The sequence below is a fragment of the Amblyraja radiata genome, chromosome 9 (assembly GCF_010909765.2).
Source record: "Amblyraja radiata isolate CabotCenter1 chromosome 9, sAmbRad1.1.pri, whole genome shotgun sequence".
Classification (NCBI taxonomy): Eukaryota; Metazoa; Chordata; class Chondrichthyes; order Rajiformes; family Rajidae; genus Amblyraja; species Amblyraja radiata.
In genome coordinates this window covers 55039767-55054760 of record NC_045964.1, presented here as the reverse complement: position 1 = coordinate 55054760, position 14994 = coordinate 55039767, and the positions used below count along the sequence as shown (strand labels likewise).

Below are 14994 nucleotides of genomic sequence, written 5' to 3'. Positions count from 1 at the left end.
GCTGCATTGGAACATGGCCCAAGAGTAACGTCTGTCCTCCCCAGTGGTCTACAGCCGCGCTTTAAGAATAAGGGGTAAGCCATTAGGAACGGAGACGAGGAAACACTTTTTCTCAGAGAGTTATGAGTCTGTGGAATTCTCTGCCTCAGAGGGCGGTGGAGGCCGGTTCTCTGGATACTTTCAAGAGAGAGCTAGATAGGGCTCTTTAAGATAGCGGAGTCCGGGGATATGGGGAGAAGGCAGGGACGGGGTAGTGATTGGGGATGATCAGCCATGATTACAGTGAATGGCGGTGCTGGCTCGAAGGGCCGAATGGCCTACTCCTGCACCTATTGTCTCTCTGCCCCCCCTCACTCTCTGCCCCCCTCACTCTCTGCCCCCCCCTCACTCTCTGCCCTCCCTCACTCTCTGCCCACCCCCCCTCACTCTCTGCCCCCCTCACTCTCTGCCCCCCCCTCACTCTCTGCCCTCCCTCACTCTCTGCCCCCTCACTCTGTACCCCCTCACTCTCTGCCCCCTCACTCTGTACCCCCTCACTCTCTGCCCCCTCACTCTCTGCCCCCTCACTCTCTGCCCCCTCACTCTACCCCCTCACTCTCTACCCTCTCACTCTCTGCCCCCTCACTGTCCCCTTTCACTCTCTGCCCCGGGCCAGGACACTCATCAGGAGACAGATCCCCGAGCCTCACCTTCTCCTCCGTGTGTTCCACGGTGCCGGGAGTCTGCAGGACCCCGGGGTCGACCTCTGCTGTGGGCGGGCTGCGTCGCTCTGCACTGGAGCTGCTGGATTCCGCCGCTGCCTCTCGCCGGGCAGACGGAGCCTCCCAGTCTCCCTGCAAGCAACATAGCAGCATTAGAAACAGGCCATTCAGCCCTATACACATGCTATACCACTGGGTCACATCACGTACTTCATTGAGACTTTAGAGGGATAGTTTAGAGGGGTATGAGCACATTTACAGGTGCCCTCCCCCAATGCCCATTCCGCACAGATATCCCCCATTCACCCTCTCCCCCACATCGTGCTCCTTCCTACCTCAGGCTCAGATTCCGACGCCCCGTCGCTCCCGGAGACCCTGGCCCCCCGCTGTGCCGTGACGTGCCGCAGCCAGTCCTCGATCCCACCGTTCTCCCCCGACACCTCCTCCCTCTCCCCCGGCAGCTGGTCCAAACTGTGTCTCTCCTTCATCTCCGGTACCCAGCTATGGAGAGAAGGCAGGGGGGGTGAGATGGCAGGACGGTGGGGTGGGGTGGGGTGGAGTGAGGTGGGGTGGGCTGTTAGTTTAGAGATACAGCACGGAAACAGGTCAATTTACAGCGAGCCAATTACCCTACAAACCAACACGACATTGCAATGTTGGAAAAAACTGATGCACCCGGAGGAAACCCACGCGGTCACAGGGAGAAGATGCAAACTCCACACAGATCCGAGGTCAGAATCAAACCCAGATCTCTGGCGCTGTGACGGCACTGGGCCTGTACTAGCTGGAGTTCAGAATGAGGGTGGACCTCATTGAAACGTACAGAATTGTGAAATGCTTGGATAGAGTGGATGTGAGAGGATGTTTCCACTAGTGGGAGAGTAAAGGACCAGACGCCATAGCATCAGAATTAAAGTACGTTCTTTTAGGAAGGAGATGAGGAGGAATTTATTTCGTCAGAAGGTGATGAATCTGTGGAATTCTTTGCCACAGAAGGCTGTGAAGGCCAAGTCTGTGGATACATTTAAGGCAGAGATAGATACATTCTTGATCAGTACGGGTGTCAGAGGTTAAGTGAGTAAGGTCAGGGCCAATAGTGAGAGGGGAGGTGAATACCAAAGTCAAAGTGTTATATATGAATGCACGAAGTATAAGAAATAAAGTGGACGAGCTTGAGGCTCAGTTAGAAATTGGCAAGTATGATGTTGTGGGAATTACAGAGACATGGCTACAAGAGGGCCAGGGCTGGGAACTAAATATGCAAGGGAATATGTTGGGTCCTTTGTTGTTTGTCATGTACATGAATGATCTGGATGTAGGTGTGGTAAATTGGATTAGTAAGTATGCAGATGATACCAAGATAGGGGGTGTTGTGGATAATGAAGAGGATTTCCAAAGTCTACAGAGTGATTTAGGCCATTTGGAAGAATGGGCTGAAAGATGGCAGATGGAGTTTAATGCTGATAAATGTGAGGTGCTACACCTTGGCAGGACAAATCAAAATAGGACGTACATGGTAAATGGTAGGGAATTGAAGAATACAGTTGAACAGAGGGATCTGGGAATAACCGTGCATAGTTCCTTGAAGGTGGAATCTCATATAGATAGGGTGGTAAAGAAAGCTTTTGGTATGCTAGCCTTTATAAATCAGAGCATTGAGTATAGAAGCTGGGATGTAATGTTAAAATTGTACAAGGCATTGGTGAGACCAAATCTGGAGTATGGTGTACAATTTTGGTCGCCCAATTATAGGAAGGATGTCAACAAAATAGAGAGAGTACAGAGGAGATTTACTAGAATGTTGCCTGAGTTTCAACAACTAAGTTACAGAGATAGGTTGAATAAGTTAGGTCTTTATTCTCTGGAGCGCAGAAGGTTAAGGGGGGACTTGATAGAGGTCTTTAAAATGATGAGAGGGATAAACAGAGTTGATGTGGACAAGCTTTTTCCTTTGAGAATAGGGAAGATTCAAACAAGAGGACATGACTTCAGAATTAAGGGACAGAAGTTTAGGGGTAACATGAGGGGGAACTTCTTTACTCAGAGAGTGGTAGCGGGGTGGAATGAGCTTCCAGTGGAAGTGGTGAAGGCAGGTTCGTTGGTATCATTTAAAAATAAATTGGATAGGCATATGGATGAGAAGGGAATGGAGGGTTATGGTATGAGTGCAGGCAGGTGGAACTAAGGGAAAAAAAGTTGTTCGGCACGGACTTGTAGGGCCGAGATGGCCTGTTTCCGTGCTGTAATTGTTATATGGTTATATGGAATACATCCTATCAAAAAGACAGACAGGTAGGCAGAGGGGGTGGGGTAGCTCTGTTGGTGAGGAATGAAATTCAGTCCCTTGCAAGGACTGACATTGAAACAGGAAATGTGGAGTCAGTATGGATATAACTAAGGAATTGTAAGTGTAAAAAGACCCTGATGGGTCTTATCTACAGGCCCCCAATAGTAGCCTGGACATAGGGTGCAAGTTGAATCAAGAGGTAAAATTGGCATGTCGTAAAGGTAATGCTATGGTTGTTATGGGAGATTTCAACATGCAGGTAGCCTGGGAAAATCAGGTTGGTACTGGACCCTAAGAAAGGGAGTTTGTGGAGTGTCTCCGTGATGGATTCTTAGAGCAGCTTGTACTGGAGCCTACCAGGGAGAAGGCAATTCTGGATTTAGTGTTGTGTAATGAACCAATTTTGATGCGGGAACTTGAGGTTAAGGAGCCATTAGGAGGTAGTGACCATAATATGGTAAATTTTAATCTACAATTGGAGAGGGAGTAGGGTAAATCGGAGGTGTCAGTATTACAGTTGAACAAAGGGGACTAGAGCAATGAGGGAGGAGCTGGCCAGAGTTGACTGGAAAGATACCCCAGCAGGGAAGACCATGGAACAACAATGGCAGGTATTTCTGGGAATCATACAGAAGGTGCAGGATCAGTTCATTCCAAAGAGGAAGAAAGATTCCAAAGGGAGTAAGGGGCGACCGTGGCCGACATGTGACGTCAGAGACAGTATAAAAATAAAAGAGAAGTACAACATAGCAAAGATGAGCGGGAAGCCAGAGGATTGGGTAATGTTTAAAGAACAATAGAAGATAACTAAAAAGGCAATACGGGGAGAAAAGATGAGGTACGAAGGTAAGCTAGCCAAGAATATAAAGGAGGATAGTAAAAGCTTCTTTAGGCATGTGAAGAGGAAAAAAATAATTAAGACCAAAGTTGGGCCCTTGAAGACTGAAAAAGGTGAATTTATTATGGGGAGCAAGGAAATGGCAGACGAGTTGAACAGGTGCTTTGGATCCATCTTCACTAAGGAGGACACAAACAATCTTCCTGATATAGTAGTGGCCAGAGGATCTGGGGTGACGGAGGAACTGAAGGAAATCCACATTAGGCAGGAAATGGTGTTGGGTAGACTGATGGGACTGAAGGCTGATAAATCCCCAGGGCCTGAGGGTCTGCATCCCAGGGTACTTAAGGAAGTGGCTCTAGAAAGCGTGGATGCATTGGTGATAATTTTCCAATGTTCCATAGACTCACGATCAGTTCCTGTGGATTGTAGCTAATGTTATCCCACTTTTTAAGAAAGGCGGGAGAGTGAAAACAGGGAATTATAGACCAGTTAGCCTGACATCGGTGGTGGGGAAGTTGCTGGAGTCAATTATAAAAGATGAAATAGCCGAACATTTGGATAGCAGTAACAGGATCGGTCCGAGTCAGCATGGATTTACGAAGGGGAATCATGCTTCACTAATCTTCTGGAATTTTTTGAGGATGTAACTAGGAAAATGGACAAGGGAGAGCGAGTGGATGTAGTGTACCTGGACTTTCAGAAAGCATTTGATAAGGTCCCACATAGGAGATTAGTGGGCAAAATTAGGGCACATGGTATTGGGGGTAGAGTGCTGACATGGATAGAAAATTGGTTGGCAGACAGGCAACAAAGAGTAACATAAACATAGAAATTAGGTGCAGGAGTAGGCCATTCGGCCCTTCGAGCCTGCACCGCCATTCAATATGATCATGGCTGATCATCCAACTCAGTATCCCGTACCTGCCTTCTCTCCATACCCTCTGATCCCCTTAGCCGCAAGGGCCACATCTAACTCCCTCTTAAATATAGCCAATGAACTGGCCTCGACTACCCTCTGTGGCAGGGAGTTCCAGAGATTCACCACTCTCTGTGTGAAAAAAGTTCTTCTCATCTCGGTTTTAAAGGATTTCCCCCTTATCCTTAAGCTGTGACCCCTTGTCCTGGACTTCCCCAACAGTCTTCCCCAGAGCAATCTTCCTGCATCTAGCCTGTCCAACCCCTTAAGAATTTTGTAAGTTTCTATAAGATCCCCTCGCAATCTCCTAAATTCTAGAGAGTATAAACCAAGTCTATCCAGTCTTTCTTCATAAGACAGTCCTGACATCCCAGGAATCAGTCTGGTGAACCTTCTCTGCACTCCCTCTATGGCAATAATGTCCTTCCTCAGATTTGGAGACCAAAACTGTACGCAATACTCCAGGTGTGGTCTCACCAAGACCCTGTACAACTGCAGTAGAACCTCCCTGCTCCTATACTCAAATCCTTTTGCTATGAAAGCTAACATACCATTCGCTTTCTTCACTGCCTGCTGCACCTGCATGCCCACTTTCAATGACTGGTGTACCATGACACCCAGGTCTCGCTGCATCTCCCCTTTTCCTAGTCGGCCACCATTTAGATAATAGTCTGCTTTCCTGTTTTTGCCACCAAAATGGATAACCTCACATTTATCCACATTATACTGCATCTGCCAAACATTTGCCCACTCACCCAGCCTATCCAAGTCACCTTGCAGTCTCCTAGCATCCTCCTCACAGCTAACACTGCCCCCCAGCTTAGTGTCATCCGCAAACTTGGAGATATTGCCTTCAATTCCCTCATCCAGATCATTAATATATATTGTAAATAGCTGGGGTCCCAGCACTGAGCCTTGCGGTACCCCACTAGTCACTGCCTGCCATTGTGAAAAGGACCCGTTTACTCCTACTCTTTGCTTCCTGTTTGCCAGCCAGTTCTCTATCCACATCAATACTGAACCCCCAATGCCGTGTGCTTTAAGTTTGTAAACTAATCTCTTATGTGGGACCTTGTCGAAAGCCTTCTGGAAGTCCAGATACACCACATCCACTGGTTCTCCCCTATCCACGCTACTAGTTACATCCTCGAAAAAATTCTATAAGATTCGTCAGACATGATTTACCTTTTGTAAATCCATGCTGACTTTGTCCAATGATTTCACCACTTTCCAAATGTGCTGCTATCCCATCTTTAATAACTGACTCTAGCAGTTTCCCCACTACCGATGTTAGACTAACTGGTCTGTAATTCCCCGTTTTCTCTCTCCCTCCCTTCTTAAAAAGTGGGGTTACGTTTGCTACCCGCCAATCCTCAGGAACTACTCCAGAATCTAAAGAGTTTTGAAAGATTATTACTAATGCATCCACTATTTCTGGAGCTACTTCCTTAAGTACTCTGGGATGCAGCCTATCTGGCCCTGGGGATTTATCGGCCTTTAATCCATTTAATTTACCCAACACCACTTCCCGGCTAACCTGGATTTCACTCAATTCCTCCAACTCCTTTGACCCGCGGTCCCCTGCTATTTCCGGCAGATTATTTATGTCTTCCTTAGTGAAGACGGAACCAAAGTAGTTATTCAATTGGTCCGCCATATCCTTGTTCCCCATGATCAACTCACCCGTTCTGACTGCAAGGGACCTACATTTGTTTTAACTAATCTCTTTCTTTTCACATATCTATAAAAACTTTTGCAGTCAGTTTTTATGTTCCCTGCCAGTTTTCTTTCATAATCTATTTTTCCTTTCCTAATTAAGCCCTTTGTCCTCCTCTGCTGGTCTCTGAATTTCTCCCAGTCCTCCGGTATGCTGCTTTTTCTGGCTAATTTGTACGCATCATCCTTCGCTTTGATACTATCCCTGATTTCCCTTGTTATCCACGGATGCACTACCTTCCCTGATTTATTCTTTTGCCAAACTGGGATGAACAATTTTTGTAGTTCATCCATGCAGTCTTTAAATGTCTTCCATTGCATATCCACCGTCAACCCTTTTAGAATTAATTGCCAGTCAATCTTGGCCAATTCACATCTCATACCCTCAAAGTTACCTTTCTTTAAGTTCAGAACCATTGTTTCTGAATTAACAATGTCACTCTCCATCCTAATGAAGAACTCAACCATATTATGGTCACTCTTGCCCAAGGGGGCACGTACAACAAGACTGCTAACTAACCCTTCCTCATTACTCAATACCCAGTCTAAAATAGCCTGCTCTCTCGTTGGTTCCTCTACATGTTGATTTAGATAACTATCCCGCATACATTCCAAAAAATCCTCTTCCTCAGCACCCCTGCCAATTTGATTCACCCAATCTATATGTAGATTGAAGTCACCCATTATAACGGTTTTGCCTTTGTCGCACGCATTTCTAATTTCCTGTTTGATACCATCTCCAACTTCACTACTACTGTTAGGTGGCCTGTACACAACACCCACCAGCGTTTTCTGCCCCTTAGTGTTTCTAAGGATTAACGGGTCCCTTTCAGAATGGTAGGCAGTGACAAGTGGGGTACCGCAAGGCTCGGTGCTGGGACCGCACTTTTTTATAATATACATCAATAATTTAGATGAAAGGATTCAAAATAACATTAGCAAATTCGCAGATGACACAAAGCTGGGTGGCAGTGTGAACTGTGAGGAGGGTGCTATGAGAATGCAGGGTGACTTGGACAGGTTGGGTGAGTGGTCAGATGCGTGGCAGATGTAGTTTAATGTGGATAAATATGAGGTTATCCACTTTGGTGGCCAGAACAGGAAGGCTGATTGTTATCTGAATGGTGTCAGGTTAGGAAAATGGGAAGTACAATGAGATCTGGGGGTCCTTGTTCATCAGTCAATGAAAGTAAGCATGCAGGTACAGCAGGCAGTGAAGAAAGCAAATGGAATGTTGGCCTTCATAACAAGAGGAGTTGAGTATAGGAGCAACGAGGTCCTTCTGCGGTTGTACAGGGCCCTAGTGAGACCACATCTGGAGTATTGTGCGCAGTTTTGGTCCCCTAATTTGAGGAAGGACATTCTTGCTATTGAGGGAGTGCAGCGTAACTTCATGGTTAATTCCCTGGATGGCGGGACTGTCATATGCTGAGAGAATGGAGCAACTGGGCTCTTATACTGGAATTTAGAAGGATTAGAGGGGATCTTATTGAAACATATAAGATTATTAAGGGTTTGGACACTCTTGAAGCAGGAAACATGTTCCCAATGTTGGGGGAGTCCAGAACCAGCGGCCACAGTTTTAGAATAAGGGGTAAGCCATTTAGAAGGGAGATAAGGAAACACGTTTTCACGCAGAGTTGTGAGTCCGGGGAATTCTCTGCCTCAGACGGCGGTAGAGGCCCGTTCTCTGGATACTTTCAAGAGAGAGCTAGATGGAGCTCTTGAAGATATCGGAGTCAGGGGATATGGGGAGAAGGCAGGAACGGGGTACTGATTGTGGATGATCAGCCATGATCACATTGAATGGTGGTGCTGGCTCGAAGGGAGCGAATGTCCTACTCCTGCACCTGTTGTCTATTGTTATGGGGAGAAGGCAGCAGAATGGGGTTGGGAGGTAGAGATAAATCAGCCATGATTGAATGGCGGATTAGACATGATGGGCCGAATTCTATTCCTATCACTTATGATCTTATGATCTCTACCCGCTGTGCCACTGAGCTGCCCATTTGGATAGATAAATGGATATGCAGAAATAGAGATATGGATGACGTGCAGGTAGATGAGGTTAGTTTAACTGGGCATCTTATTCAACATGGACACTGTGGGCCGATGGGCCCATTGCTGTGTTGTGTTACATTCTGGTCAGTGACCCCAGCGTGCGATGTCGGATCCACGTACCTCCGTTGATGTTGCAAATCTCTGTCACCCACAGGTGGCACAACCTTCCTGCTGGTCTCGAGCCCAACCGGCCCCAACACTTCCACCTCCAGGGGCCCAGGCAGCTCCTGACCCCAGCGCTCTCGAGGCAACAGATCTCTCCACTCCTCTGGGGGCCGAGCCTCTGACCAAGGGCCAGAGACTTGCCCTGTGATGTCCACCCGCTCTCTGCTCCACTCCGTATCCATCGGGAGTGGTGGTATCTCCTCTGTTCCGTCCAGCGTCCAGCGTTGCTGCCCCTCCCTCGGCTCGAGCGCCCCGCTCCTCTCTAAAGAATGGATCTGGGTACAGGCAGGAAGAGAGACACCAGGCAGTGAACACAGGCAGTTTCCCCGCCCTACCACAATGATGCAACAGCCAAGAAAGCACAACAACCCCTCCACTTCCGCAGGGGACTGAGGAAGCGTGACATTTCTCCAGTAACTCTTACAAACTTCTACAGATGCACCCTAGAAAGCACACTGTCAGGTTGCATCAATTTGCTTTAGGAACAGCTCTGCCCAAGACCGCAGGAAATTGCAGTTGTGGATGTAGCCCAGTCTGGATCCTGGACTGGATAGCATACAAAGATTGTCACTGCATCTCAGTACACATGACAATAATATACATCACAACTTGCTGTAGCCTTTGCCTGTCTGATAATATTCTTCTTCCAAAGGCAGGGGATGCAACCTCAGGGGGACTGTGACCAATTCCTGCTTCTGTTTCTAAAGCAGTTTGATCCCCACCCTCACCACCCTGCAGTCTCTGCGTCACCCCCTGGATGCCCTTTTGGGAAAGGTGCAACAGAAATGCCTATCTCTTTTTACTGTTTGAATTGATTGGAAAATACAGTGTATAAACAGATATTTCGGCCTACCGAGTCCACGCCGACTATCAATCACCCGTTCACACTAGTTCTGTTATCCCACTTTTGTATCCACCTCAAAGATATAATGGGCAATTTACAGAGGCTAATTATGGTGGCGCTGCGGTAGAGTTGCTGCCTTACAGGAAATGCTGCGCCGGAGACTCGGGTTCGATCCTGACTACGGGTGATGTCTGTACGGAGTTTGTACGTTCTCCCCGTGACCTGCGTGGGTTTTCTCCGAGATCTTCAGTTTCCTCCCACACTCCAAAGGCGTACAGGTTTGTAGGTTAATTGGCTTGGTAAATGTAAAAATTGTCCCTAGTGGGTGCAGGATAGTGTTAATGTGCTGGTCAGCGCACACCCGGTGGACTGAGGGGCATGTTCCACGCTCTTTAAACTAAACTAAATCTTTAAACTAAACAAAACATCTTGGGGATGTGAGGGGAAACCAAAGGAAACTCACACGGTCACAACGTGAACGTGCAAACTCCACACAGGCAGCACCCAATGTTAGGACAGACCCTGCGTCTCTAGCGCTGTGAGACAGCGGCTCCACCTGCTGCATCACCATACCTCTCATTGTTTAGTTCAGTTTAATTTAGTTTATTGTCATTTGTACAGTGAAAAGCTTTTGTTGTGGGCTATCCAGTCAGCGGAAAGACTATACATGATTACAATCAGGCCATCCAGTGCACAGATACAGGATAAACGGAATGATGTTTAGGGCAAGATAAAGTCCAGTAAAGTCTGATTAAAGATCATCTGAAGGTCTCCAGTGAGGTCATGGCTGCACTCTAGTTGTGGTAGGATGGTTCAGTTGCATGACAACAGCTGGGAAGAAACTGCCCGTCCATCATTGTCTGAGTAACCCTTATGTGGGAGTGGGGATTGAGGATCAGGACACCTTTCCACATTGCTCAAAACCAGCGATCCCTGGGTACGGTCAAACCGATGTTTAGCAGCATGCTTCTGCTCTCCGGTTTGACTGTGAGGAAGGGATGGAGTGCAGGCCATGTTTACAGCTGCCATTACCTGTGGAAATTCCTCTGCTGTGGGCGTCACCTCCTCATCGTCACTGTCCCACAGCTCCTCCTGCTCAACCCCGCTGGTCATGGGAAGCTGCTCATCTCTGACCCCCATGTCCACGCCAACCTGCCTGTCCTGTGAACGAAGAGGAGGTGTAAGTACCTTTGATGTGGTATTTTGTTGGTTCACATGATTGATCCATGGTGTTTTATTATTATTAATGTTTAGTGTTTTCTGAGTCATTTGTAACTGTCACTGTATGTCATGTTGTTACTTGTGGGCGGAGCACCAAGGCAAATTCCTTGTATGTGAATACTTGGCCAATAAACTTACTTACTTACTTAAGTACCTGACCGACAAGCCCAGTAGATCAGCAGAGGTCCAGCACAATCCCCGACCATCTCCCTCACACCCACCCTGGACTCACCATCCACAGGAAGGATCTGATATAGCCCAGTCCATCTTACACACCACACGCCCCACCATTGACTCCATCTACGCTTCACACTGCCTCAGGAAACTTAGTTTCTCCCACACTGTTGAGTGCATTGGGCAGCAAGCTTTCGCCTTTCTGTTCCGTCATGTGCGACGTCTTCCACCCTCGATAGGTTAGCGTCTCGGTCTTCCAAATCCTTCTAGAAAGTTCGCCTCCATGTGAGTTTTGGTCGGCCTCTTTTCCTTCTTCCGTCAGGTTGCCATGTCATTGCTATCTGAGGTGCACGTTCTGGTGACATCCTGAGTACATGTCCTGCAAATTTCATCCTGCCTCAGGAAAGCAACCAACATAATCAAAGACTTGTCCCACCCCGGTCAGTCCTTCTTCTCCCTGCTCCCGTCCGGCAGAAGGTACAGAAGCCTGAAAATGTGCACCACCACACCCAGGAACAGCATCTTCCCCTCTGTTATCAGATTTCTGAACGGTCCTTCCATAAGCTCGGGCAGCAGTTCCCAAATGATGAGCCTCGGCAGCGGCGTGCCGTGAAGCCATTCTGTGTGCTACAAATTTATTTTATTTCACATAAGGTCTGTTTCCAGTGATCAAGTCCCAATGGGACTTGATCCAGTCCCAGGAGCCGGGATGGAGACACAGCAGCAGCTCAAAGCTGTCCCCTCTCACTCTCTCCCCTCCCACTCTCTACCCCCTCACTCTCTCCCCCCTCACTCTCTCCCCTCCCACTCTCTGCCCCCTCACTCTCTCCCCCCTCTCTGCCCCCTCACTCTCTCCCCTCCCACTCTCTGCCCCCTCACTCTCCCCTCCCACTCTCCCCCCTCCCACTCTCTGCCCCCTCACTCTCTGCCCCCTCACTCTGTCCCCTTCCCACTCTCTGCCTCCCTCACTCTGTCCCCTCCACTCTCTGCCCCCCTACTCTCCTCCCCTCCCACTCTCTCCCCTCCCACTCTCTGCCCCCCTCACTCTCTGCCCCTCACTCTGTCCCCTCCCACCTCTTGCCCTCTCACTCTCACCCTCCAACTCTCTACCCCCTACTCTCTTGCCCCCTCACTCTCTCCCCCTCCCACTCTCTGCCCTTACTTCACCTCTCCCCTCCCAACCTCTGGCCCCCTCACTCTGTCCCCTCCCACTCTCTGTGCCTCTCACTCCCCCCGCCCACTCTCTACCCCCCTCTCTCCTTGCCCCCTCACATTGTCCCCTCCCACTCTCTGCCCCCTCACTCTCTGCGTCGCCTCTCTCTGCCCCCTCACTCTCTGCCCCCTCACTCTGTCCCCTCCCACTCTCTGCCCCTCCCACTCTCTGCCCTCTCACTCTCCCCTCCCACTCTCTGCCCCCTCACTCTCCCCTCCCACTCTCTCCCCTCCCACTCTCTGCCCCCTCACTCTCTGCCCCCTCACTCTGTCCCCTCCCACTCTCTGCCCCTCCCACTCTCTGCCCCTCCCACTCTCTGCCCCCTCACTCTCCCCTCCCACTCTCTGCCCCCTCACTCTCTCATTCTCCTCTCCTTCACTCTTCCCTCAATCCTCAACATTCTCTCTCTCTCAGCGCTGAGCGGAGGCGGCTCCCCATTGGCCGGCCGAGCAAGCGGCGGTGCGGCTGCGAGGAAACAGCCAATCAGAGCGCGGGCTGGGAGCCGGCGGCCAATCAAGCGCGAGCCCATGGGCGGAGGCGCGGCCAATGGCAGCGCGGCCCCCGGGTTGTCCGCTCCCGGCCCGTCCAATGGGGCGTCGAGCTGCTCCGCGCCAAAACCCGGCCCGCGGGGGAAAAGGGAGGTGAGTGATGGAGGGAAGTGGGAGTGTGATGGGGGAGGGAGGGGAGTGAGGGAGGGGGAGGGGGGAGGAAGGAGGGGGAGGGGAGTGAGGAAGGAAGAGGGGTGAGGAAGGAGGGGTGAGGAAGGAGGGGTGATGGGGAGTGAGGGGGGGGGAGTGAGGGAGGGGGGGAGGAAGGGGGGGGGGAGTGAGGGAGGAAGGAGGGGGGGAGGGGGGAGGAAGGAGAAGGAGGGGGAGGGGGGGAGGAAGGAGGGGGAGGGGGGGAGGAAGGAGGGGGAGTGAGGGAGAGGGGGATGAAGGAGGGCGAGTGAGGGAGAGGGATGAAGGAGGGAGAAAGCGGAGTGAGAGAGGGAGGGGGGAGGGAGAGGGGGGGAAGTGAGGGGAGGGAGGTATATAAGTAAGGGAGGGAGTCCCAGCCTGTCCAACCTCTCCTTGTAACTCAAGCCTGCAAGCCCAGGTAACATCCTGGTGAATCTCTTCTGTACCTTTTCCAAATTAACGACATTCTTCCTGTGGCTGGGAGACCAGAACTGCACACAGTGCTCCAAGCGTGGTCTCACCAAGAATTTGTACAACTATATCATGACGGCCCAACTTTTGTACTCAATAACCCTTCCTGGTGAAGTAAGCAAGCCAAATGCCTTCTTCACCACCCAGTCCACCTGACTTAAGTCATAAGGTTGGAAACAGAACCTTCAGCTCAACTGGCCCATGCTGACCAAGGTGCCCCATCGACACTACCGCTTCCAGTGTCTGTAAGTGATGGACCTTACCTGATGCTCCTCAACCTGAGGGTGGTCTGCCCCACCCTGACTCCCCGGGGTGGTCTCGGGACCCTGCGCCGTGCCTCCGCCCTGGTCCATCAGTTGTCTCCTGCGGTGTTTCATCTGCTCCAGCTCCCCCCTGGCAGCCGACTCCATCACCTAATGCGGGAGAGGAAAGGTCAAAGATCAGGGCTTTCCCCGCCCCATACAGATTCCTGTCTTGTATAGATGTAGCCCAGTCCGTCACACAGACAAGACTCACCAGCATCGACCTCATCTACACTTCACGAGATGGCGGGACTGTCATATGCTGAGAGAATGGAGCAGCTGGGCTTGTACACTCTAGAGTTTAGAAGGATGAGAGGGTATCTCATTGAAACATATAAGATTGTTAAGGGCTTGGACACGCTAGAGGCAGGAAACATGTTCCCGATGTTGGGGGAGTACAGAACCAGGGGCCACAGTTTAAGAATAAGGAGTAAGCCATTTAGAACGGAGACGAGGAAACACTTTTTCTCACAGAGAGTGGTGAGTCTGTGGCATTCTCTGCCTCAGAGGGCGGTGGAGGCAGGTTCTCTGGATGCTTTCAAGAGAGAGCTAGATAGGGCTCTTAAAAATAGAGGAGTCAGGGGATATGGGGAGAAGGCAGGAACAGGGTACTGATTGTGGATGATCAGCCATGATCACATTGAATGGCGGTGCTGGCTCGAAGGGCCGAATGGCCTACTCCTGCACCTATTGTCTATTCACGCTGCCTCACGAAAGCAGCCGACATATTCTAAGACGTCCCACCCCGGTTATTCCTCCTACTCCCTGCTCCCATTGGGGGAAGGTACAGAAGCTTGAAAGCGCGCACCACCAGACTCAGGAACAACTTCTTCCCTCCTATTATCAGGCTTCCGAACGATCCTTCTACAAGTTAAGGTGTAGTTACAATACTCAAAAATGTGCAGTAGGCCATTTGGCCCTTCGAGCCAGCCCCACCATTCACTGTGATCAAGGCTGATCAGTACCCCGTTCCTGCCTTCTCCCCGTATCCCCTGATTCCGCTATCTTTAAGAGCTCTATCTAACTCTCTCTTGAAAGCATCCAGAGAATCCACCGCCCTCTGAGGCAGAGAATCTCACAGATTCACAACCCTCTGCGTGAAAATTTTTTCCCTTATCTCCGTTCTAAAAGGCCTACCCCTTATTCTTAAACTGTGGCCCTGGTTCTGGACTCCCCCAACATCGGGAACATGTTTCCTGCCTCTAGCGTGTACAAACCCTTAATGATCTTATATGTTTCAATAAGATATCCTCTCATCCTTCTAAATTCCAGAGTATACAAGCCCAGCCGCTCCGTTCTATCTACATATGACAGTCCCGCCATCCTGGGAATTAACCTCATGAACCTAATCTTCTAGCTTACCTCACTGTAGCTGTTGCACTTTCCTTTCTCTGCACTTTCTCTG

At 49.9% G+C, this 14994-nt stretch overlaps 1 protein-coding gene across 1 annotated transcript in view; it reads right to left on the bottom strand.

Moving 5' to 3' along the window:
- The window catches only part of clmn (calmin), a 149390-nt gene that overhangs the window by 48148 nt on the left and 86248 nt on the right, over positions 1-14994 (bottom strand). Inside the window, exons 37-41 of the mRNA XM_033026453.1 lie at positions 13551-13700; positions 10564-10692; positions 8643-8962; positions 1037-1202; positions 690-833 (exon numbers count right to left, since the gene is read on the bottom strand). Coding sequence (XP_032882344.1) covers positions 690-833; positions 1037-1202; positions 8643-8962; positions 10564-10692; positions 13551-13700 — 909 coding nt within the window. The remainder of the gene's footprint in view (positions 1-689; positions 834-1036; positions 1203-8642; positions 8963-10563; positions 10693-13550; positions 13701-14994) is intronic.